The sequence below is a fragment of the Erythrolamprus reginae genome, chromosome 10 (genome assembly GCF_031021105.1).
Source record: "Erythrolamprus reginae isolate rEryReg1 chromosome 10, rEryReg1.hap1, whole genome shotgun sequence".
NCBI classification, from domain to species: domain Eukaryota; kingdom Metazoa; phylum Chordata; class Lepidosauria; order Squamata; family Dipsadidae; genus Erythrolamprus; species Erythrolamprus reginae.
The window spans coordinates 46,872,518-46,895,650 of NC_091959.1; the positions used below are offsets into that span (position 1 = coordinate 46,872,518).

Genomic DNA, 23,133 nt, shown 5'->3' on the forward strand with positions numbered 1-23,133 from the left:
ACTTGCGTTTCCATCCTGAAGCAAAGTTTGCTCAGCCCGGGATCGGCATCCAATTGCACGTGCGCTGCAAATACCCATGCGCGGTTCTAAGTGGGACTCTCCTCCCCCCTCCCCCGAAAAAAGTTAGCCGGGGTGGGCGAAGGGAGTTGGGTCCAATCGCAATTGGAAGGGAATTGTGCCGCAAAGCGGAATCTGCGCGCCTTTCTGCCTGGCGTGCTCAGGATGAAACCAAATTGTTTGTTGGAGAGTATATTGGAGTGTCAATATGACTGTAAAAATATGACTTCAGTAACCGAGTTGTCGAAGCGTAGAACTCATTACCGGACTCCATAGTGTCATCCCCAAACCCCCAACACTTTAGCCTTAGATTATCTACGGTTGACCTATCCAGATTCCTAAGAGGTCAGTAATGGGCGAGTACAAGTGCACTAGAGTGCCTTCCGTCCCCTGTCCTATTGCTCTCCTATATCTCCTATACCTTTCTTCTATTTCTATATCTCTTCTTCTATTCTTTCATTGATATGTTCTATTCCTATACCTTCTTTTCTATTATTTCTTAGATATATTTTACTATGAGTATCTCCTCTATAACCTTCATCATGTATGTTACTATGTGTATATTGATATATACCCACTAAAACCCTCATTGTGTATTGGACAAAATAAATAAATAAATAAATAAATAATCTCTAGTAAAACAGAACTTTGAAGAAACTCAAGCCTCAAAGTTTTTTTTCATTGGGGGTATTACTTGGAATCCTGACACTCAATTTGCTTCCTTCTCCTTCCAGGCAGGACAAGCGTAGGTGAGGACAGGGAGGTGTCCTCTCAGGAGATGGACTGCACAAGGCGGCTGCTGCCCCTCCCTGACTCAAAGGAGGTCCTGAGCAGATCAGATTCCATTTGCACGGAAGACTTGGCTGCTGAGTTCCACAAAGGTTTGGTAGATCTGCTCCTGAGCTCTGATGAAGAGGAGGCTTCTTCTGGTCTCGCCTCAGGCCCCAGAGACGTGAGGCCACCCACCTCCAACGCCACTGTCTTATCTGAGATGGCTATTCCTTGCCCAACTTTCAGAACTCTCCAGCCTGCTTTGGATTCTTCCCAATTAGTGTCAACAAGCAAGCAAGTGCCAGCAGAAGCATCCAAGGAGAAATCAGCTCCTCTTCCCGGACAGCGTCCACACCAGAGTCTTACTCAACACGGAGTTGAGAACATGGCGTCTCTAGGAGAAAAAGCATCTGCACTTTGGCAGGAATGTTCTGCCAAGAGCTCCAGCGGAACAGATAGAGGAAGACGAGGCCAGCTGAGGAAGAGGATCCATCACGCCAGGATCTGGAGCTCTGGAACAGAAGGGGATTTCTCCAGAAAAAGTGGATTCCTGGAATTAGAGCGAGGAGAAAAAGGATCAGAGCGATCTTCCGAAGCGAGACGGAACATTCCAAGAAGTTCAAGGCAACAGATGGTCATTGGAGACCCTTGGATGTCCTGGCAAAAGGGCAGAAGAACCACATCGAAAATTAGAATCCCACCAAGAAGAGCAGAAGACAGCCATCCTGAGAAGACCTCACCGGGCCACCGAGGAGGAGGAGGAGAGCCCCTTGCAGAAGATCAAAGAATCCTACCTCACTCTGTCTATCCTCCAAAAGCCAAACTCCTTGGCGGAAAGGAGACGGTGGCTCCATTTGAACTGGGAACGGATCCTGGAATCATTTATGGTCCAAGAGATGCTCAGAAGCCTCCAGGGTTGGCCAGAAGACTCGGAGAGAGCTTGGCTGTTGCATTGTGCACCAAAGTCCACAGCGAAGTTCCCGAGAGGAGAGAGAGTAAGTTGGCCAAGATATTGGCTGGTGTTTTTTATCATACCAATAGAAGAGAATGTCTGTAGCTGAGGGTTGGACTGTGGTATCCTTGGGGCTTGCTGGGTGGTTTGTTTACATACATTTCATTACCCAGGCAGGTAACATCATCAGTGGAGCATCAATGTGGGGGGTTTGCTCTCTGTTTATATCCAGTAGCTTGCCTTCTTAGCGTTGGTGTGGGTTTTCTCCTGGCTAGCTCATTGATTCAGCTTGATTGTTTGTCTGGTGTTAATCCCTGCTTATCTGGGTGTTGGCTTCTGTTCTGTCTAGAAGAGCCACCGATTGAATTAAAAGCCACATACACTCAAGGAATAGTACATAATGGTTACAAATTCTCGTATAAAATGGTTAATACTCCCAGATATAATTAGTCCATTCTGGCAGTGTTCCCAGGCTAACTGTCTCTGAGATGAGCACCTGTCCAGGCCGGAAGCCAAAAACTCATTAAGAAATTCCTTTGAAGTGATTCAACCGACTCACATTTTTTTCGTAATCTCTCTGCCGATTCGGATTACATGGTTTGAAAAGCTGACTTAAAACAGAAGTGTTCTTTTAACTCCGGAGATCACACACGGCCATGATTTTGGGAACGTTGTCCATCACAAGCACTTCTCACGAGACTTTTCCTTAAATAGTGACAAGGCGTGGCCAAATGTTCCCTAGAGTTACTAATGCCAAGATCCTTTCTTTCTCAGATGCTCGTGCCTGGACTTTGTCCTCCTCACCCTTGCATTCCAGTGTCTCCGATGCAGATGAAGAAGGGTTTGAACAGCTGACCGGCCAAAGCAGGAGGACTTCTGGCCACTTCAGGAGGTGGGCTCCCAACTGGAAAGAAATCACAGCAGGAAACCACAAGCTAAACCAGGTCTATTCAGGACACGTTGGCAGTGGGAGGAAGGGGCACCTTGAGAATTACAGAAGTAGACTCATGGTGGAGTTAACTGGTCATTGTCTTCATCACCATCTCCTCCTCCTTCTTCCTCTTTCTCTTCTTCTCCTCCTCCTTCTCCTCTTCTTCCTCCTCCTCCTCCTCCTTCTCCAAAAACCTACTCCAATTTCTCCCACTCTTCTTCTTCCTCCTCCCAGCATGTGGCTCTGGAGCTGGAAAATTCCCAGGAAGCAGTGGGAGGAAGGGGTACCTTGAGAATCACAGAGGTAGACTCATGGTGGAGTTAACTGGCCATTGTCTCCAACACCATCTCCTCCTCCTTCTTCTTCCTCTTCTTCCTCTTCTTCCTCTTCCTCTTCTTCCTCTTCCTCTTCTTCTTCTTCTTCTTCCTCCTCCTCCTCTTCCCCTTCTTCTCCTTCCTCCTTCTCCAAAAACCTACTCCAATTTCTCCCCCTCTTCTTCTCCCTCCTCCCAGCATGTGGCTCTGGAGCTGGAAAATTCCCAGCAAGCCCTACGGGAGCGCCGGGAGCTGGCAAGGAGGCTGGAGTTGCAGATGGAAAAACATCAGGATCAAGTAGAGGAAGCCAGGTATCGATCAGTTGACTGATGCAGGGCAGCAAAAAAAACCCAAAACCCTCACCAAAACGCGCACTCGATCCACACAATTAGCCATACAGGTAGAAGCCCACCACTGCTCCATCCCTGGAGGCTTTTCAGGAGAGGTTTATCCCAAGTGATACATATGGGTCGCCTGCTTGAGCAGGGGTTGGACTAAAAGACCTCCGAGGTCCCTTCCAACCCTTGTTATTCTAGTCTTCTCTTACATCCTTCTTTCCTTCTGCAGGGCTGAGCTGGTACTGCTGGGATACAAGCGGGAGATTTGTCTGAAGGAAGTTGTGGAACTGGAAGAAGAACTGAGCCTTCTTAGACGCCAGGGCAGGCAATACCGAGCCCTGCAGGTGGAGGTGAGGAAAGATACACACCTGGTGGGGGGACTTCAGACTGACCGAATTCTGAAGCATAACACACCAGACATTGTGATCGTGGAGAAAATGAAAGTATGGATCATCAACATCGCAATCCCAGGAGGCAGCAGAATTGAGGAGAAGCAGCTAGAGAAATCAGTGAAATACGAAGATCTCAAAATCGAGCTGCAACGACTCTGGCATAAGCCCGTGAAAGGGGTCCCAGTGTTCCTTGGACGCTGGGCGCAGTGTCAAAGGATCTCAGCGGACATTTGAAAACCATCGGAATGGACAAAATCTCCATCTGTCAATTGCAAAAGGCCGCTTTACTGGGATCGGCAAACATAATTCGCCGCTACATCACACAGTCCTAGGTACTTGGGAAACACCCGACTGGTGATGAAATACGAAATCCAGCATAGTGATCTCGTTTGCTGAGTTGACATAACTAAATAATAATTATCCTGGACATTTGCTGGAATCCCACGTTTTCCTCTGTGTATGTCCTTGATAACTCAAGGGTTCTGCACATTCCTTAATAATTCCCAATCATTTTTCAAGCTTTCCTACCACCAGATCTTTCTGTCCATCTCAGGTGTCTCACCTGGCCGGTGAGCGAGAAGAACTGAAGGACCAAGTGCACTGTTTGGAAGACCAGCTGTCTTCTCTGGAGCTGCAACTGAAGAATTCTAGAGCCCAGTGGTCCTCCATGGAGGAAATGGCCAGTGAGAAGCAGCTCCAGGAGGTAAGGAGACCCCCCCCCCCCACATAGTCCAGGCATCATATCTGGGTGACCACTTGGAACTATTCCTCTAGAATCTCACCCATCATAATCATTCCTCTCCCCCCTCCAAAAAAATCTATTATCCAATATATTTAAAACCTAACTATCGGTATATGTACTTTACTGTTACTTCTTGCCTTGACATCAGGTTGTCAGGATTAGCAATCCTAGGTGACATTTCATTGTTTATTTTATTTATTTATTTATTCATTTGTCCAACATAGGAAGAAAAATAGACATGTGATAATATAAAAGAGGGTGAAAGTGAACTTAGAGGAGAGGATATATGAAAGGAAGAAAATATATATGATAAGTGAGAGAAAGGAAAGACAATTGGACAGGGGACGAAAGGCAACACCAGTGCACTTATGTACGCCCCTTACTGGCCTCTTAGGAACCTGGAGAGGTCAATCGTGGAGAGTCTAAGGGAGAAGTGTTGGGGGTTAGGGGTGGACACAATTGAGTCCGGTAATGAATTCCATGCTTCGACAACTCGATTGTTGAGATCATATTTTTTACAGTCAAGTTTGGAGCGGTTCGTATTAAGTTTGAATCTGTTGCGTGCTCTTGTGTTATTGCGGTTGAAACTGAAGTAGTCATTGACCGGTAGGACGTTACAGCATATGATCTTGTGGGCAATACTCAAATCGTGTTTTAGGCGCTGTAGTTCTAGGCTTTCTAGGCCCAGGATTGTTAGTCTATTTTCATTGTGTGACCATATAAGGTAAAAGAAGGTTGTAAGGATGTTAATGCTGAGTCATAGGACGTAAACTGCAACCTGATTGGGCCAGAGCATTATAAAATGCAAAGCAACTTTACAGTAACTGCTGCTGTTGTTGTTGGCTGGAGCCGTTTGAATAGAACGGTAGTAGTGATATGGAGAAACCTGGATTGGTTTAGTATCTACTTGTAAGTAAGCTTTACTGAATAAAGCTAAAGTAAAGTTCCTGTAAAGAGAAGATTAAGACAGAAGATGTTTTACTTGCAATGAAGAGTAAAACTATTTGCTACCGTTTTCTAAAAACATGTCTCCATCATTTATCTGAACGGGTTCCTTAATTGCCACACTATATTTATTTTATTTATTTATTTATTTATTTATTTATTAGATTTGTATGCCGCCCCTCTCCGAAGACTCGGGGCGGCTCACAACAGCAATAAAAAACAGTATAACAATGGAACAAACCAAATAATAAAATATATAAAAACCCCAACAATTAAAAACCATACAGCACATACACACCAAACGTGAAATATAATAATCCTGGGGGAGATGTCTTAGTTCCCCCATGCCTGGTGATATAGGTGGGTCTTAAGTAATTTGCGAAAGACAAGGAGGGTGGGGGCCGTTCTAATCTCCGGGGGGAGTTGATTCCAGAGGGCCGGGGCCGCCACAGAGAAGGCTCTTCCCCTGGGGCCCGCCAAACGATTCCGGTATTTTACCAAATCCTCCTGCGTAGCTCTGTATATCCGGACACAGGTTCCATCTTTGGAACAAGTAATGAAAGAACGTAGAGATCCTGTTTATTCCCCAAAGGTTTTTCTGAACTGGGAATGAACCTGAGAACAAGGTGGATCTCCAATCCAGAAGCCGAACCGAGGATCTTGGTGTTTTTTTGCAGGCCCTGCTGTCCGAAAAGGATTTAGAAATCGCCAAGCTGCACGAGAGGATTTCGGGCTTGGAAGTGGAGAAGGAAGCCCTGGGTGGCATTGTAAGGAGCCTGGAAGAGGGAAGCCAGCAACGGCTGGAGCAGCTGCAAGAGGAGGCGTCCCGGGAAAAGGTTCTATTTAACCTTCCTTCGCCAATCTATATATAGATTTATTCTTCCTTAGCAATGGCCCTTAGTCACCCAGATTCCTCCGGGAGTTGGGCAGCATATAAATTAAATTAAATTAAATTAAAATTTAATTTAATTAAAATTTAATTTAATTAAAATTTAATTTAATTAAAATTTAATTTAATTTAATTTAATTTAATTTAATTTAATTATGAATGGATGAACAAACGAATGAATGGTGGGTTTTCTCAAAAGGGGTTGGACTAGAAGACCTCTGAGGTCCCTTCCAACTCAGTTATTCTATGTTCTATGTTTTTATTCTTCCTTAGCAATGGTCCTTAGACACCCAGATTCCTCCGGGAGTTGGACAGCATATAAATTTAATTTAATTTAATTTAATTTAATTTAATTATGAATGAACAAACGAATGAATGGTGGGTTTTCTCAAAAGGGGTTGGACTAGAAGACCTCTGAGGTCCCTTCCAACTCAGTTATTCTATGTTGTATGTTTTTATTCTTCCTTAGCAATGGTCCTTAGTCACCCAGAGTCTTCCGGGAGTTGGGCGGCATATAAATTAGATTAAAATTAAAATTAAACTAAACTAAATTAAATTATGAATGAATGAATGCATGCATGCATGCACAAATGGTGGGTTTTCTCAAACAAGGGGTTGGTCTACAAGACCTCTGGGGTTCCCTTCCAACTCTGTTTATTTATTTATTTTATTTATTTATTAGATTTGTATGCCGCCCCTCTCTGTAGACTCGGGGCGGCTCACAACACAATAAAACAGTTCATGACAAATCTAATAATTTACAATTTAAAATATTTTTAAAAAACCATTATTAAGCAGACATACATACAAACATACCATACATAAATTATATAGGCCCGGGGGAGATATCTCAGTTCCCCCCAGGCCTGATGACAAAGGTGGGTTTTGAGGAGTTTACGAAAGGCAAGGAGGGTAGGGGCAGTTCTAATCTCTGGGGGGAGCTGGTTCCAGCGAGTCGGGGCCGCCACAGAGAAGGCTCTTCCCCTGGGTCCCGCCAGCCGACATTGTTTGGTCGACGGGACCCGGAGAAGGCCAACTCTGTGAGACCTAACCGGTCGCTGGGATTCGTGCAGCAGAAGGCGGTCCCTGAGATAATCTGGTCCGGTGCCATGAAGGGCTTTATAGGTCATAACCAACACTTTGAATTGTGACCGGAAACTGATCGGTAACCAATGCAGACTGTGGAGTGTTGGAGTAATATGGGCATATTTAGGGAAGCCCATGACTGCTCTCGCAGCTGCATTCTGTTATTCTGCTTTCAGCTACGAATGGGTTAAGTAATATCCCCCCCCTCCCCCCCTGTCTTCTTGCAAGGAAAAAGAGCTCTGCAAACTAAGAGAAGAGGTGGAGTTGCAGGAGAGGCTGGCTTTACAAAAGGTATATATCCACGCGGCATCTTGAATCTCTGGGGATTGCGAGAAGTTGTGGAGAGGCTGGGAAAAGGGTGGAAGCCAGAGAGAGGATCCACCATCAGGAGACCCAAGGGAGGTTGTTGGAAACTTGTCTTATAAAGATGGTCCGAGACTGTTTTTCATTGTTTTAATTAAAGCGTTAGTAAGGACCACACCATCCGGTGTTGGTCACCACATTATTAAAAAAAGTTGTTGAGACTCTAGAAAGAGTGCAGAGAAGAGCAACAAAGATGATTAAGGGGACTTGAGGGCTAAAACATACAAAGAACGGTTGCAGGAACTGGGCATGGCTATTTTGATGAAAAGAAGGACCAGGGGAGACATGATAGCAGCCTTCCAACATCTCAGGGACTGCCACAAAGAAGAAGGAGTCAAGCTATCCTCCAAAATACCTGAGGGCAGGACAAGAAGCAATGGGTGAAAACTAAACAAGGAGAGAAGCAACTTAGAACTAAGGAGAAATTTCCTGATAGTTAGAACAATTAATCAGTGGAACTACCTGCCTCCAGAAGTTGTGAATGCTCCGACAGTAGAAGTCTTAAAGAAGATGTTGGATAACGATCTGTCTGAAGTGGTGTAGGGTTCCTTGCCTAAGCAGGGGGTTAGATTAGAAGACCTCCAAGGTCTTCTGGTTGATTGATTGATTGATAAACAGGTTGCATGAATTGGATGTGTCCAGTTTAATGAAAAGAAGGACCAGGGGAGACATGATAGCAGCCTTCCAACATCTCAGGGGTTGCCACAAAGAAGATGGAGTCAAGCTATTCTCCAAAGCACCTGAAGGTAGAACAAGAAGCAATGGGTGGAAACTAAACAAGGAGAGAAGCAACTTAGAACTAAGGAGAAATTTCCTGATAGAACAATTCACTCAAGGAACAGAAGTTGCCACCAGGAGTTGTGGGAGCTCCATCAATGGAATCTTTCAGGAAGAGATCTGTCAGAAATGGTGTAGAGTCTCCTATTGGGGCAGGGGGTTGGACTAGATGATCTCCAAGGTCCCTTCAACTCTGTTCATCTGTTCTTTGCTTCTCGTTCTGTTTTTTTCAAGTGTGCTGAAAGCTCAGAAGCGGCTAAGGCCAGCGCTCTCCGGGAACAAGCTGTCACCTTCCAGAAGGAAATTGAAGAGCTACAAAAGAGCCTAAATGTAGGTAGTCCTCAACTTCCGATGGTCTTCAAATGTCCGCTGAGATCCTTTGGCACTGCGCCCAGCGTGCCAAGGACCACTGGGACCACTTTCGTTGGCTTATGCCGGAGTCGTTGCAGCTCGATTTTCAGATCTTCGTATTTCGCCAATTTCTCTAGCTGCTTCTCCTCAATTCTGCTGTCTCCTGGGATTGCGATGTCGATGATCCATACTTTCTTTTTCTCCACGATCACAATGTCTGGTGTGTTATGCTTCAGAATTCGGTCAGTCTGAAGTCGGAAGTCCCACAGTAGTTTTGCTTGCTCATTTTCGACCACTTTTTCGGGCTTATGATCCCACCAGTTCTTTGCCACTGGTAAATGGTAATTCCGGCACAAGTTCCAGTGGATCATCTGTGCCACAGCATCGTGTCTATGCCTGTAGTCAGTCTGTGCGATGGCTTTGCAGCGGCTGAGTATGTGATCAATTGTTTCATCTGTTTCTTTACAGAGTCTACACTTTGGGTCATCTGTTGATTTTTAAATTCTGGCTTTGACAGCATTCGTTCTAATGGCCTGTTCTTGTGTAGCCAGTATTAGTCCTTCTATTATTATTATTATTATTATTATTATTATTATTATTATTATTATTATTATTATCATTATTATCATTATTATCATTATTATCATTATTATCATTATTATTATTAACACAACACAGCAAATGAGATCACTATGCTGGATTTCGTATTTCATCACCAGTTGTGTGCCTAGGACTGTGCGATGTAGCGGCGAATTGTTATTATTATTATTATTATTATTGTTATTGTTATTATTCCTCTGCTCGAGTTGACAGCTGCAACTTGGAAGTGTTTTTTTGTCTTGGTTGGGGAATTCTGGGAGTTGAAGTCCACAGATCTTAAAGACACCCAGGCTGCAAAACTCTTTGAGTCCATCCTGAACCCCAAACCTTAGGCTGTTCACTCATTGGTCCGCTTGTGTGTCCATCTCTGTTGCAGAACACGCTACTCCAGGAGCGGAAGAAATGGGAAGCCAACGCCCAGGCAGCTCTCCGAATGCAGCAGGAAGCCCTGGCGGAACAGGACCGGAGGAGGCGGGCGGATCTCCAGAGAGCCCTGGAGAAAGAAAGAAAACTCAACCATACTTGGCGGAACGAAGCGGCTGACCTCCACCAGGCGAGTATCTCTGGGCTGAGCCAGGCACCCAGGTTGGACGGCGTCGAGTACCAACCGCCTTTGGATAAGGAGCGTTGCAAGCTGGGAAGAAGAGGGTCACACCCAGTGAAGGGCTACACGCAGTGGGCGTGGCTTATTTTGTGGGTGTGGCTTGCCAGCCATGTGACCAGGTGGGAGTGGCTTGATGATCATGTCGGTTCAATTCAATTCAATTTATTAGATTTGTATGCCGCCCCTCTCCAAAGACCTGGGGTGGCTCACAACAATAATAGAAACAGTATAATAATGGAACAAATCCAATAATAAAATTATATTGAAAAACCCCAACAATTTAAAAACCATACAACACATACATACCAAACATAAAATATAAGAAAGCCTGGGGGAGATGTCTTAATTCCCCCATGCCTGGCGATATAGGTGGGACTTGAGTAACTTGCGAAAGACAAGGAGGGTGGGGGCTGTTCTAATCTCCGGGGGGAGTTGATTCCAGAGGTCCGGGGCCGCCACAGAGAAGGCTCTTCCCCTGGGGCCCGCCAGATGACATTGTTTAGTCGACGGGACCGGGAGAAGGCCAACTCTGTGGGACCTTATCGGCCGCTGGGATTCGTGCGATAGAAGGCGGTTCCAGAGGTATTCTGGTCCAATGCCATGAAGGGCTTTAAAGGTCATTACCAACACTTTGAATTGTGACCGGAAACCGATGGGCAGCCAGTGCAGGCCACGGAGTGTTGTAGAAACGTGGGCGAATCTAGGAAGACCCATGATAGCTCTCGTGGCCGCATTCTGCACGATCTGTAGTTTCTGAACACTTTTCAAAGGTAGCCCCATGTAGAGAGCGTTGCAGTAATCGAACCTCGAGGTGATAAGGGCATGAGCGACTGTGAGCAGTGACTCCCTGTCCAAATAGGGCCGCAACTGGTGCACCAGGCGATCATGTGACTGGCTTAAAGGTGGACAACTTGACGTCACTCATGTCAAGGGTTTGGGTTAGGGTCACCGGTTAGCTGGAGCTGCGCACGTACGTTACAGAAGGCCAGGACAGTGGGGGAAGTGCGAATCTCTGAAGATTCCAAAGGGCCGGAGCCACCACAGAAAAGGCTCTTCTCCTAGGCCCCACCAGCCGGCATTGCTTAGCGGAGGGGAACCTGGAGAAGGCCGACTCCGTGGGTCTTGACCGGCCGCTGGGATAGGTGCAGCAGGAGACGGGATGTCGAGACATGAGTGAGAACAAGCCCATCGGGGCAATTTTGTGTTTTAGAAGATCGAAGGCTTGGAGAATCAGGTCCGTTTGGAAGAGGAGAAACGAGGCAGCCTGGAAGAACTGCAGGTTGGGCTGCAGAAGGAAAAGGACGAAGCTCTCGAAAAGCTGCGAGAAGAGCTGGAGCAGGTGAGACAACAACCCCCCACCCCACTCCAGCCCCCCCACAGGAAGAGGTTCTAAAGCGTAGAAACATAGAAGGTTGACGGCAGAAAAAGACCTCCTGGTCCATCTAGTCTGCCCTTATCCTATTTCCTGTATTTTATCTTAGGATGGATCTATGTTTATCCCAAGCATGTTTAAATTCAGTAACTGTGAATTGACCAACCACGTCTGCTGGAAGTTTGTTCCAAGCATCTACTACTCTTTCAGTAAAATATTTTCTCACGTTGCTTCTATCATCTATCTCTCTCTCTCTCTATCTATCTATCTTAGAAACATAGAAGATTGATGGCAGAAAAAGACCTCCTGGTCCATCTAGTCTGCCCTTATACTATTTCCTTATTTTATCTTAGGATGGATCTATGTTTTATCCCAGGCAGGTTTAAATTCAGTGACTGTGGATTGACCAACCACGCCTGCTGGAAGTTTGTTCCAAGCATCTACTACTCTTTCAGTCGAATAATATTTTCTCATGTGGCTTCTGATCTTTCCCCCAACTAACCTCAGATGGTGCCTCCTTGTTCTTGTGTTCAGTTTCCTATTAAAAACACTTCAGTGTTGTGATGCAATGATGGCGAACCTATGGCACGGGTGCCACAGGTGGCACACTGGGTCATATCTGCTGGCACGCGAGCCGTTGCCCTAGCTCAGCTCCAAATAGGCATGTGTTTGCCAGTTTGCTGGTTTATGGCTCTGGGAGGGCGTTTTTGGCTTCCTGAGAGCCTCCAGAGGGATGGGGGAGGGCGTTTTTACCCTCCTCCCAGGGCTCCAGGGAAGCCTTTGGAATGGCAGGGTGAAGAGCCAACCAGGTTCCCCGATCCCAAGCCAGGTAGGGCAGAGCCTCTCTGGTTCCTGAAATAGAGGTGGGTGGGCACATGGGCGTGTCTTCTCCCCCCTCCCAGGAAAGGATGCAAGAAAGGGAAGGAATGAGAACGAAGCTACAACAGATGGAAGAAAGCAAAGAACACCTACAAACAGAATGCAGCCGTTTGTCCCTCCGGGAGCACGAACTTCAGGCTGAAGTTGACCGGATGGATCATTTCTGGGCCACTCAGGTCGCCTTAGCGTGTCAGCAGCTGCAGGAGCTCCTTCCTGAGAAGTCGACCCTGCTGCCTCACCTGTTGTGCAGGTAGGAATAGCAGAGTTCTCCTTTTCTGGGGTGGGTGTTTAAAGAGGGCAGCCGATTTTCTCGAGAGTTGCTTCTTAATAGGAGATTCCATGTATGCATGTACAGTGGCACCCCTACCTACGGAACGCCTCTACTTATGAACTATTCTAGATAAGAACCGGGTGTTCGAGATTTTTTTGCCTCTTCTTAAGAATCATTTTCCACTTGCAAACCCCAGCCTCCAAAACTGTAACCGGAAAAGGCGGGGAGAAGCCTCTGTGGGGCCTCTCTAGGAATCTCCTGGGAGGATAAAAGGGCCGGAAAAGGTGGGGAGAAGCCTCCGTGGGGCCTCTCTAGGAATCTCCTGGGAGGATAAAAGGGCGAGAAAAGGTGGGGAGAAGCCTCCGTGGGGCCTTTCTAGGAGTCTCCTGGGAGAAAACAGGGCCGGAAAAGGTGGGGAGAAGCCTCCGTGGGGCCTCTCTAGGAATCTCCTGGGAGGATAAAAGGGCCAGAAAAGGTGGGGAGAAGCCTCTGTGGGGCCTCTCTAGGAATCTCCTTGGAGGAAACAGGGCCAGAAATGGCAGGGAGAAGCCTCCATGGGGCCCAAATTAAGTTCATAAGTAGAGGTACCACTGTATGTATGTATGCATGTATTATTTAAAACTACTATAAAACTACTAAGCTTTCATCAGTCCCTACTGATTTTGTCAGAGGGTAAAATCCTCATTGAAGAGATTGCTTTTATGTGACGCCGTTCAATATATTCATTGCACGAGTATATATATATGAAGGTCTTGGTATATTCGGGTTTCTGGAGACGTTTCGACGAGGTCCCACTTGTCATCTTCAGGCTGGTGTTTTTGTCCTTGTGCTAGGTTGAAGATAGCATGGTCTGAGCTGCCTTCCCTCTATAAATCTTTCAGCTGTGACGAGGGGGGCGTTCGCCCAGGTTCGCCTGGTGCACAAGTTGTGGCCCTAATTGGACCGGGAGTCACTGCTCACAGTCACTCATGCCCTCATCACCTCGAGGCTCGACTACTGCAACGCTCTCTACATGGGGCTACCTTTGAAAAGTGTTCAGAAAAATGCAGCTGCGAGAGCAATCATGGGCTTTCCCAAATATGCCCATGTAACACCAACACTCCGCAGTCTGCATTGGTTGCCGATCAGTTTCCGGTCACAATTCAAATTGTTGGACATCACCTATAAAGCCCTTCATGGCACCGGACCAGGGTATCCTCGAGACCGCCTTCTGCCACACGAATCCCAGCGACCTGTTAGGTCCCATAAAGTGGGCCTTCTCCGGGTCCCGTCAACAAAACAATGTCGGTTGGCGGGGCCCAGGGGAAAAGCCTTCTCTGTGGCGGCCCCGACCCTCTGGAACCAACTCCCCCTGGATATCAGAGTTGCCCCCACCCTCCTTGCCTTTCGTAAGCTCCTTGAAACCCACCTCTGCCGTCAGGCATGGGGGAATTGAGATATTCTTTCCCCCAAGGCCTTTACAATTCATGCATGGTATGTTTGTATGGATGGATGTTTGGTTTTACAATAAGGGTTTTTTAGTTGTTTTAGTATTGGATTTACATGCTGCTTTTTTGTTACTGTTGTTAGCTGCCCCGAGTCTACGGAGAGGGCCGGCATACAAATCCAGTAAATAAATAAATGAAATAAATAAATAAATACTGGTGGGTGGGTGTGGAGTGCTGACTCAGCAGCTGGAAGCTGTGTTGAAACTTCCTGGTGAGTCAGTGGGGTCATTGATGTAATTGATATATGCTGATTAGTTGATGTTGATGTTGCTTTGCTTCCAAGGGGAGCCATTCCACTCTCCTGTGGCGCCGCCTTCCAGGCTTTGCGAGAGGTGAAGGAAGTAATTCAGAGTTACATCCAGGACCTCAACCACGAGCTCGAGAGGCAAAGGCAGCGTGTGGTCCAGATCCAGAGAGAGAAGGTGAGTGGGAGGCACCTGCTGGCCTGAGCTCTCAGAGCCCCAAGGACCATAAAAGTTGGTGGAGTTACCGTATTTTTTAGGTTATAAGATGCAACTTTTTCCTCCCTAAAAGAGGCGGAAAATTTGGGTGCATCTTATATTCTGAATGCGATCTTCCTTACCAGCTTGCAGGCTTTTTCATTGTTACTCTCTCTCTGAAGGTTTTTCCAGCCCTTTGCAGGCTTTTTTTCATTGCTATTCACTCCAAAAAAGGTTTTTTCAGCCCTAATGAAGTGCTAACAATCTTCCTGGCCTGCAGGAAGTTTTTTTTCCAGCCCTAAGTCTTTGCAGGCTTTTTTTTTCATTGCTACTCCCTCCGAATAAGTTTTTTTTTCTCAGCCCTAAGTCTCTTCAGGCTTTTTTTCATTGCTACTCCCTCTGAAGAGGTTTTTTTCCCCGCCCTAAGTCTCTGCAGGCTTTTTTCATTGCTACTCCCTCTGAAGAGGTTTTTTTCCAGCCCTAAGTCTCTGCAGGCTTTTTTTCATTGCTACTCCCTCTGAAGAGGTTTTTTTTCCAGTCCTAATTCTCTGCAGGCTTTTTTTCATTGCTACTCCCTCTGAAGAAGTTTTTTCCAGCCCTAAGTCTCTGCAGGCTTTTTTTCATTGCTACTCCCTCTGAAGAAGTTTTTTCCAGCCCTAAGTCTCTGCAGGCTTTTTTCATTGCTACTCCCTCTGAAGAGGTTTTTTCCAGCCCTAAGTCTCTGCAGGCTTTTTTCATTGCTACTTCCTCTGAAGAAGTTTTTTCCAGCCCTAAGTCTCTGCAGGCTTTTTTCATTGCTACTCCCTCTGAAGAAGTTTTTTCCAGCCCTAAGTCTCGGCAGGCTTTTTTCATTGCTACTTCCTCTGAAGAAGTTTTTTCCAGCCCTAAGTCTCGGCAGGCTTTTTTCATTGCTACTCCCTCTGAAGAGTTTTTTTCCAGCCCTAAGTCTCTGCAGGCTTTTTTCATTGCTACTTCCTCTGAAGAAGTTTTTTCCAGCCCTAAGTCTCTGCAGGCTTTTTTTCATTGCTACTCCCTCTGAAGAAGTTTTTTCCAGCCCTAAGTCTCTGCAGGCTTTTTTCATTGCTACTCCCTCTGAAGAAGTTTTTTCCAGCCCTAAGTCTCTGCAGGCTTTTTTCATTGCTACTCCCTCTGAAGAGGTTTTTTCCAGCCCTAAGTCTCTGCAGGCTTTTTTTCATTGCTACTTCCTCTGAAGAAGTTTTTTCCAGCCCTAAGTCTCTGCAGGCCTTTTTTCATTGCTACTCCCTCTGAAGAAGTTTTTTCCAGCCCTAAGTCTCTGCAGGCTTTTTTCATTGCTACTCCATCTGAAGAAGTTTTTTCCAGCCCTAAGTCTCTGCAGGCATTTTTCATTGCTACTCCCTCTGAAGAGGTTTTTTCCAGCCCTAAGTCTCTGCAGGCTTTTTTCATTGCTACTCACTCTGCAGAAGTTTTTTCCAGCCCTAAGTCTCTGCAGGCTTTTTTCATTGCTACTCCCTCTGAAGAGGTTTTTTCCAGCCCTAAGTCTCGGCAGGCTTTTTTCATTGCTACTTCCTCTGAAGAAGTTTTTTCCAGCCCTAAGTCTCTGCAGGCTTTTTTTCATTGCTACTCCCTCCGAATAAGTTTTTTTTCTCAGCCCTAAGTCTTTGCAGGCTTTTTTTCATTGCTACTCCCTCTGAAGAAGTTTTTTCCAGCCCTAAGCCTCTGCAGGCTTTTTTCATTGCTACTCCCTCTGAAGAAGTTTTTTCCAGCCCTGTCCTTGCAGGCTTTTTTCATTGCTACTCCCTCTGAAGAAGTTTTTTCCAGCCCTAAGTCTCTGCAGGCTTTTTTCATTGCTACTCACTCCGAATAAGTTTTTTTTCTCAGCCCTAAGTCTTTGCAGGCTTTTTTTCATTGCTACTCCCTCTGAAGAAGTTTTTTCCAGCCCTGTCCTTGCAGGCTTTTTTCATTGCTACTCCCTCTGAAGAGGTTTTTTCCAGCCCTAAGTCTCTGCAGGCTTTTTTCATTGCTACTTCCTCTGAAGAAGTTTTTTCCAGCCCTAAGTCTCTGCAGGCTTTTTTTCATTGCTACTCCCCCCGAATAAGGTTTTTTTCTCAGCCCTAAGTCTTTGCAGGCTTTTTTTCATTGCTACTCCCTCTGAAGAAGTTTTTTCCCCAGCACTAAATCTTTGCAGGCTTTTTTTCATTGCTACCGCTCCCAAAAAGGTTATTTTTCAGCCCTAACCAGGGGGTAAATGTGCTAAAGCTGACCCGACTAAGGACCGCTAGCCAGATGAATACCTGGTAGGCAGATTTTTTCCTCCCTATTTTCCTCCCCAAAAACTAAGGTGCGTCTTATACTCCGAAAAATATGGTACTTCTGAGTGGTTTATTGTTCATCCCCGAGTTCAATTCTTTCCAAGTCATGTCATCACTGGGCTTTTTCCGTTCTTCAGGAGGTGGAATTGAGGCAGCAGAAAGAACAGCTTCACCTGGAGAATCGGTCCATTCTAGAAGCCCTGAAAGAGCAGATGGTTCAGGTGAGTTACTCCTTCAGCTCAGGTAGTTGGGGCCGTGAGATAACTTTGCTTTTGGGACTCACTTCAGTGAATTGCAAGTGATACCTCTACTTACGAACTTAATTCGTTCCGTGACCAGGTTCTTAAGTAGAAAAATTTGTAAGAAGAAGCAATTTTTCCCATAGGAATCAATGGAAAAGCACATAATGTGTGCGATTGAGGAAACCACAGGGAGGGTGGGGGCCCTGTTTCCTCCCAGGAGATTCCTAGAGAGGCCCCACGGAGGCTTCTCCCCGCCTTTTCTGGCCCTGTTTCCTCCCAGGAGATTCCTCAAGAGTCGCCACGGAGACTTCTCCCCACCTTTCCCGGTCCTGTTTCTTCCAAGGAGATTCCTCGAGAGGCTCCACGGAGGCTTCTCCCCACCTTTTCTGGCCCTGTTTCCTCCCAGGAGATTCCTAGAGAGTCCCCACGGAGGCTTCTCACCACCTTTTCTGGCCCCTGTTTCCTCCCAGGAGATTCCTAGAGAGGCCCCACAGAGGCTTCTCCCTTCCTTTTCCGGTTACAGTTTCAGAGGCTCGGGTTTGTAAGTGGAAAATGGTTCTTGAGAAGAGGCAAAAAAAATCTCGAACACCCGGGTCTTATCCAGAAAAGTTCATAAGTAGAGGCATTCTTAGGTAGAGGTACCAATGTATTTACATTTTTAAAAAAGAAAAGAAAATACAATAGAAAAAAGAAAATACACATACAAAACAACATTAAACAACACACTGACAACTATACGATATAACCCCCAGTCCAGTTGCCTCTTGGGAAAAAAATAAAATAGAAACATAGAAGACTGACGGCAGAAAAAGACCTCATGATCCATCAAGTCTGCCCTTATACTATTTTTTGTATTTTATCTTAGGATGGATATATGTTTATCCCAGGCATGTTTAAATTTAGTGACTGCGGATTTACCAACCATGTCTCCTGGACGTTTGTTCCAAGGATCTACTACTCTTTCAGTAAAATAATATTTTCTCATGTGGCTTCTGATCTTTCCCCCAACTAACTTCAGATTGTGTCCCCTTGTTCTTGTGTTCACTTTCCTATTAAAAACACTTCCCTCCTGGACCTTATTTAACCCTTTAACATATTTAAATGTTTCGATCATGTCCCCCCTTTTCCTCCTGTCCTCCAGACTATGCAGATGGAGTCCATGAAGTCTTTCCTGATACGTTTTAATGGGACAATGCAACCAAACAGGTTTTGTTTTTTTATTTTAAAGGTAATAGGAGACTTTGCAAATTTTATTCTTCTCCATAGGAACACCTGAGCGATATCCTTGCCCTGCAGCGCAGCTGGTTGAAGGAAGGACAGGAGAAAGACAAGCCCACTTTAGGCCCACCACCCGAAGAGAGAGTTGGCGAGTGGCCTGCACCCCGGAAGGATGTGGCTGGTGAGAAAGACAAGACGGATCGCACGCCTATCGACCATCCGAAGCGGGAACTGGATCTTGAGACGGAGGGGTGAGTGTTACAAGAGGGGGACAGAATTTAGTTGCTCCCCAACTTGATGTAGTCCCCCTGGGTTGGATTCTGTTGTGAGTGGTCCACGACCGGGTCACAGATTCTGGGGATGATGAATTGGGTCTGTCTTGGTACCCTAGAGCAGTGTTTTTCAACCAGTGTGCCGCGAGACATGGTCAGGTGTGCCATGAAGCTCAGAGAGAGAGAAAGCAAGAGAGAGAGAGAAAACAAGAGAGAGAAAGAGAGAGAGAGAAAGAAAGCAAGCGAGAGAGAAAGAGAGGGAGGGAAGGAGGGAAGGAGAGAGAGAGAAAGTCAGAGGGAGGTAGGGAGGGAGAGAGAAAGAGAGCAAAAAAGAGGAAGGAAGGAAGAGAAATAAAGAGGGATGGAGAGAGAGAGAAAGAAAGAGGAAGGAAGGGAGAGAAAGAGGGAGGGAGAAAGAAATAGAGTGAAGGGGAGGAAGAGAGAGAGAGAGAATTTTTTTGTCCAAACTTTTTTTAGCCGCCCTCCCGCTCAATGTGCCCCAGGGTTTCGTAAATGTAAAAAATGTGCCGTGGCTCAAAAAAGGTTGAAAATCACTGCCCTAGAGCAGCGTTCTTGACAACTGAGTCAGAAAGAGAGAGAGGGAGAATTGAGACTTGAGAAACCTGCGGAACCTCCAGAGACTGTAGAAACCCCAATGGTGGCAATGTCCGATTCAGATGAGGAGGGGGACATGGGAGACCAGGAGCCCCTATTAGATGCCCAAGTCAGAAGGTCAAGACACAGGCAGGAATATCTTTATGGGAAAAGTTCTAGAAGGTGAATATCTCTAGGAAACATCCAGACAGTATGTAAGTGAGGATTTATGGGAAAAGGGGTGTGGAGATTAAACATTTGTAATGATGGACGTCGTAGATCTGGGGTTCCAGAAATGCTTTGCTGGCAAACTGCTGTTATACGTTCAGAAGGTGAGTCTATGAAAGAAAGTTGTATCTAGTTAAGCTCCTGATTTGGAATGTTCACAACTGCGCGTCTCCCTTCCAGGCGTTTATCCAGCAATCCGTGCAAGAATCTGGCAATTCCTGGGTCGGGAGGAAGAACTTTCTCTACGGTAAAAGCGGGCAGAGGTTTCCCAGGTGGGGAGGGAGGGATTACAAGGCCTCCCCTATTGCCAACCTCCAGATGGTTTGCTTCGCAACAGCCAGCATGGATGGGAAGTCCCATTTCCAAGAATCTCCAAGGCCCGTGATGGCGAACCTATGGCACGTGTGCTACTGGTGGCACGCAGAGCCGTATCGGAGGGCACGCAAGATTTTGCGTGCGCTGGCCAGCTGATTTTCGGCCTTGGGGAAGGCCGTTTCGCACTCTGGGTGCTTCAGGGAAGCTTCGCTGAAGCCATGGACTGTGAAAAACCATCCAGCGGGCAAACAGGAAGTTCAGAAAACGCACTTCCGGTTTGCCGGTTTGGCCTGGTTTTTTTTGCACTCTGGGGCTTCAGGAAGCTTCCCTGAACCCTCCAGAGTGCAAAAACGCAGCACAACGGGCAAACCGGAAGTCCGTTTTTTTTAAACTTCCTGTTTGCCCATTTTTTTCACCGTCTGGTAATGGCCTGCTGATGATGCAATTTGGCACCATGGCTCTGGTGCTGTTTTTGCCGATCCGTGCGCGCCACCATTTTTTTTGGTAATTTTTTTCCTATTTTTCAGCTCTCTGAGCACGCGCGGAAGTAAAATTGCACAAGGGTGTGTGGGCACGCGAGCATAGCGAAACATCGCAGTGCGCACCAGTTGGAAAGCTAAGAGGAACCTGCCCCCTGCTTTCTAAAAACCCTTCCGTAACCAACCTGCCCATCGGCCATGTTGGACTTAAGAGACCTCCCAATTTTGAGCCCAAATTGGGAAAAAAAGGCCAAATTTGGTGCGCTGGAGCTTCCTGCCCTCAAACGGGTCCATCTGGAGACCTGATTGGACTGCTGTTTTGCAAGACAAACATCTGGATGCTGTTTGGCCTCGTTTTTTAGCTTTCCTTTTCAGGGAAATAAAGGAGAGGCTGTCCTATAATTCGATAAAGTTGAGCAAACTCAAATGCTCAGGTAGCTTACGAGCTTTGACTCAGGGGTGAGTTCCTACTGGTCCGGTCCAGTGCGGGCACTCCATTATCTCAGGGACCGCCTTCTGCACGAATCCCAGCGACCAGTTAGGTCCCATAGAGTGGGTCTTCTCCGGGTCCCGTCAACTAAACAATGTCGCTTGGCGGGACCCAGGGGAAGAGCCTTCTCTGTGGCGGCCCCAACCCTCTGGAACCAACTCCCCCCAGAGATTAGAATTGCGCCCACCCTCCTTGCCTTTCGTAAGCTTCTTAAAACCCACCTCTGCCGCCAGGCATGGGGGAATTGAGATACCCTTTCCCCCTAGGCCTTTACAATTTTATGCATGGTATGTCTGTATGTATGTTGGTTTTACAATAGGGGTTTTTAACTGTTTATATTGGATTGTCATATGCTGTTTACTACTGTTGTTAGCTGCCCCGAGTCTATGGAGAGGGGCGGCATACAAATGCAATAAAATAAATAAAAATAAATAAATAGTGGTCTACCAATTGTAAAGGGTAGGAAGATAAGTGGACCAATTAGAAATGTAATAAATGTGATGCACCCTGCTACCGTTACTACAAGGAAACTGGGAATTCTGAAATTAGATGTGTACAGTGGAACCCCGACATAAGAGCTGCTCTACTTAAGAGCAACTCGAGATAAGAGCTGGGAGGGGAGAGATATTTTTGTTCTACTTACAAGCCCAAATTCGAGATACAAGCGCCAAGGAGCTGTCTCCTGAAGCCAAACGCTAACTTCCGCGTTCGGTTTCAGGAGACAGCTGCGAAGCGGCGCGCGTGTTTTAAAAGGTTGCAGCCGGCCTGGGGGGCTCGGGGGGGGTGCTTGCAGCTTTCTTTCTTGCTCTTTTTCTTTCTCTCTTTTACCTTCCCTTCCTCTATTTCTTCTTTTCTTTCTCCTTCCCACCTTCTTCCCTCCCTCCCTCCCTTCACTCATTCCTCTCTTACTCTCCCCTTTCATAAGTTTCCTTGCTTCCTTCCTCTGTTCCTGTCCCTTCCCCCTTTCTTTCTTTCTTTCTTTCTTTCTTTCTTTCTTGCTCTTTTTCTTTCTCTCTTTTACCTTCCCTTCCTCTATTTCTTCTTTTCTTTCTCCTTCCCACCTTCTTCCCTCCCTCCCTCCCTTCACTCATTCCTCTCTTACTCTCCCCTTTCATAAGTTTCCTTGCTTCCTTCCTCTGTTCCTGTCCCTTCCCTCTTTCCTTCCTTCCTTCCCACCCTCCGTCCATTCATTCACCCATTCCTCTCTTGATCGCTTAAAGCCAGTCCCTGGTGCAAAAAGGGTTGGGGACCTCTGTCCTACAGGATTGGGTGGCAGAGAAGTTGAACATATGTAAATTTAAAAGTTTAAGAAAGTTTACAAGTTAAGTGAAAGAAACTTCATTATTCATTTATATGTACATGTACATTTCTTCATTAAAAACATGTCTTTCTGCATAATTTAGACTAACTTTGTGAGTTTTTTGAGGGCTGGAACCAATTAAAATTATTTACATTAATTCCTATGGGGAAAAGTCGTTCGAGATAAGAGCTGCTCGACTTAAGAGCCCAGGTCCGGAACGAATTAAACTCGTATCTCGAGGTACCACTGTATAAAGCTTTTGATAAAGTTAATCATAGTTATTTATATACATTATGTAAGGAATTAAATATGGGGGATAAATTCTGTGAGACTAGAAAAGAGATATAAAAGCCGCCCAGAATCCGATGGGATTGGGTGGCATAGAAGTCGAATCAATTGTTGTTATTATTATTAATTATTATTATTGCACTATTGTGGCTGCCATCTTGCTCGGCTTTTTGCTGATGAAGCCTTCGGACTCTTCTCCTTCTCTGCCCCCCACCGCTTTTCTCTAGGGATGGAGCCGATGGCACCCATCGGCCACACTCTACTCGCCCTCCCTGGGTGCCAGGCCGAGCCGCCCTCCCAACCCAAATGTGCTGCATCACTTGCAGGACCGGATCCGGAAACTACGGGCAGAGAACGATGGTTATTTGAGGCGGGGCAGCCTGGGCCCCTCCGGAAGTTTCCATGAAGGCCTGGATCCACCCCAAGAAGAAAGAGGAGGCCTCGTTCATCCCGTCAATGATTTGCCGACGCTGAAAGCGGCCAATTCTTTGCTTTGGAAAACAAAATAAAACAAGATCAGGGATTCGGACTATTGTGGATGTCAGAGTGTGCAAAACATAGCTACTACCAGGAACAGAAGAGAGTATAAAGAGGTTTGCCTTACAAAGAGTGATTTATATACAAGACCTATATACAGTGTTCCCTCGATTTTCGCGGGTTCGAACTTCGCGGAAAGTCTATACCACGGTTTTTCAAAAATATTAATTAAAAAATACTTTGCGGGTTTTTTCCCTATACCACGGTTTTTCCCACCCGATGACGTCATATGTCATCGCCAAACTTTCGTCTGCCTTTAATAAATATTTTTTTAATAAACTTTAATAAATAAACATGGTGAGTAATAATCTGAATGGT

The 23,133-nt window shown here is 46.1% G+C and overlaps 1 protein-coding gene across 3 annotated transcripts; it reads left to right on the forward strand.

Moving 5' to 3' along the window:
- Positions 1-1,038: 1,038 nt before the first annotated feature.
- On the forward strand, positions 1,039-22,804 carry LOC139172999 (golgin subfamily A member 6-like protein 26). 3 transcript variants are annotated; one of them, XM_070762385.1, is made up of 17 exons: positions 1,039-1,823; positions 2,555-2,724; positions 2,946-3,014; positions 3,224-3,336; positions 3,593-3,713; positions 4,309-4,458; positions 6,120-6,278; positions 7,646-7,708; positions 8,792-8,887; positions 9,885-10,061; positions 11,323-11,451; positions 12,387-12,613; positions 14,405-14,543; positions 16,990-17,073; positions 18,361-18,563; positions 19,587-19,653; positions 22,506-22,804. In XM_070762385.1, exons 1-17 carry the CDS (start codon positions 1,049-1,051, stop codon positions 22,785-22,787), a joined length of 3,024 nt encoding a protein of 1,007 aa, XP_070618486.1. In that variant the 5' UTR covers positions 1,039-1,048; the 3' UTR covers positions 22,788-22,804. The 3 variants fall into 3 exon arrangements, with proteins under 3 accessions (XP_070618486.1, XP_070618488.1, XP_070618489.1); XM_070762387.1 differs by lacking the exon at positions 2,946-3,014; XM_070762388.1 differs by lacking the exons at positions 2,946-3,014; positions 3,224-3,336 and having other exon boundaries at positions 2,555-2,672.
- The last annotated feature ends 329 nt before the right edge of the window (positions 22,805-23,133 follow it).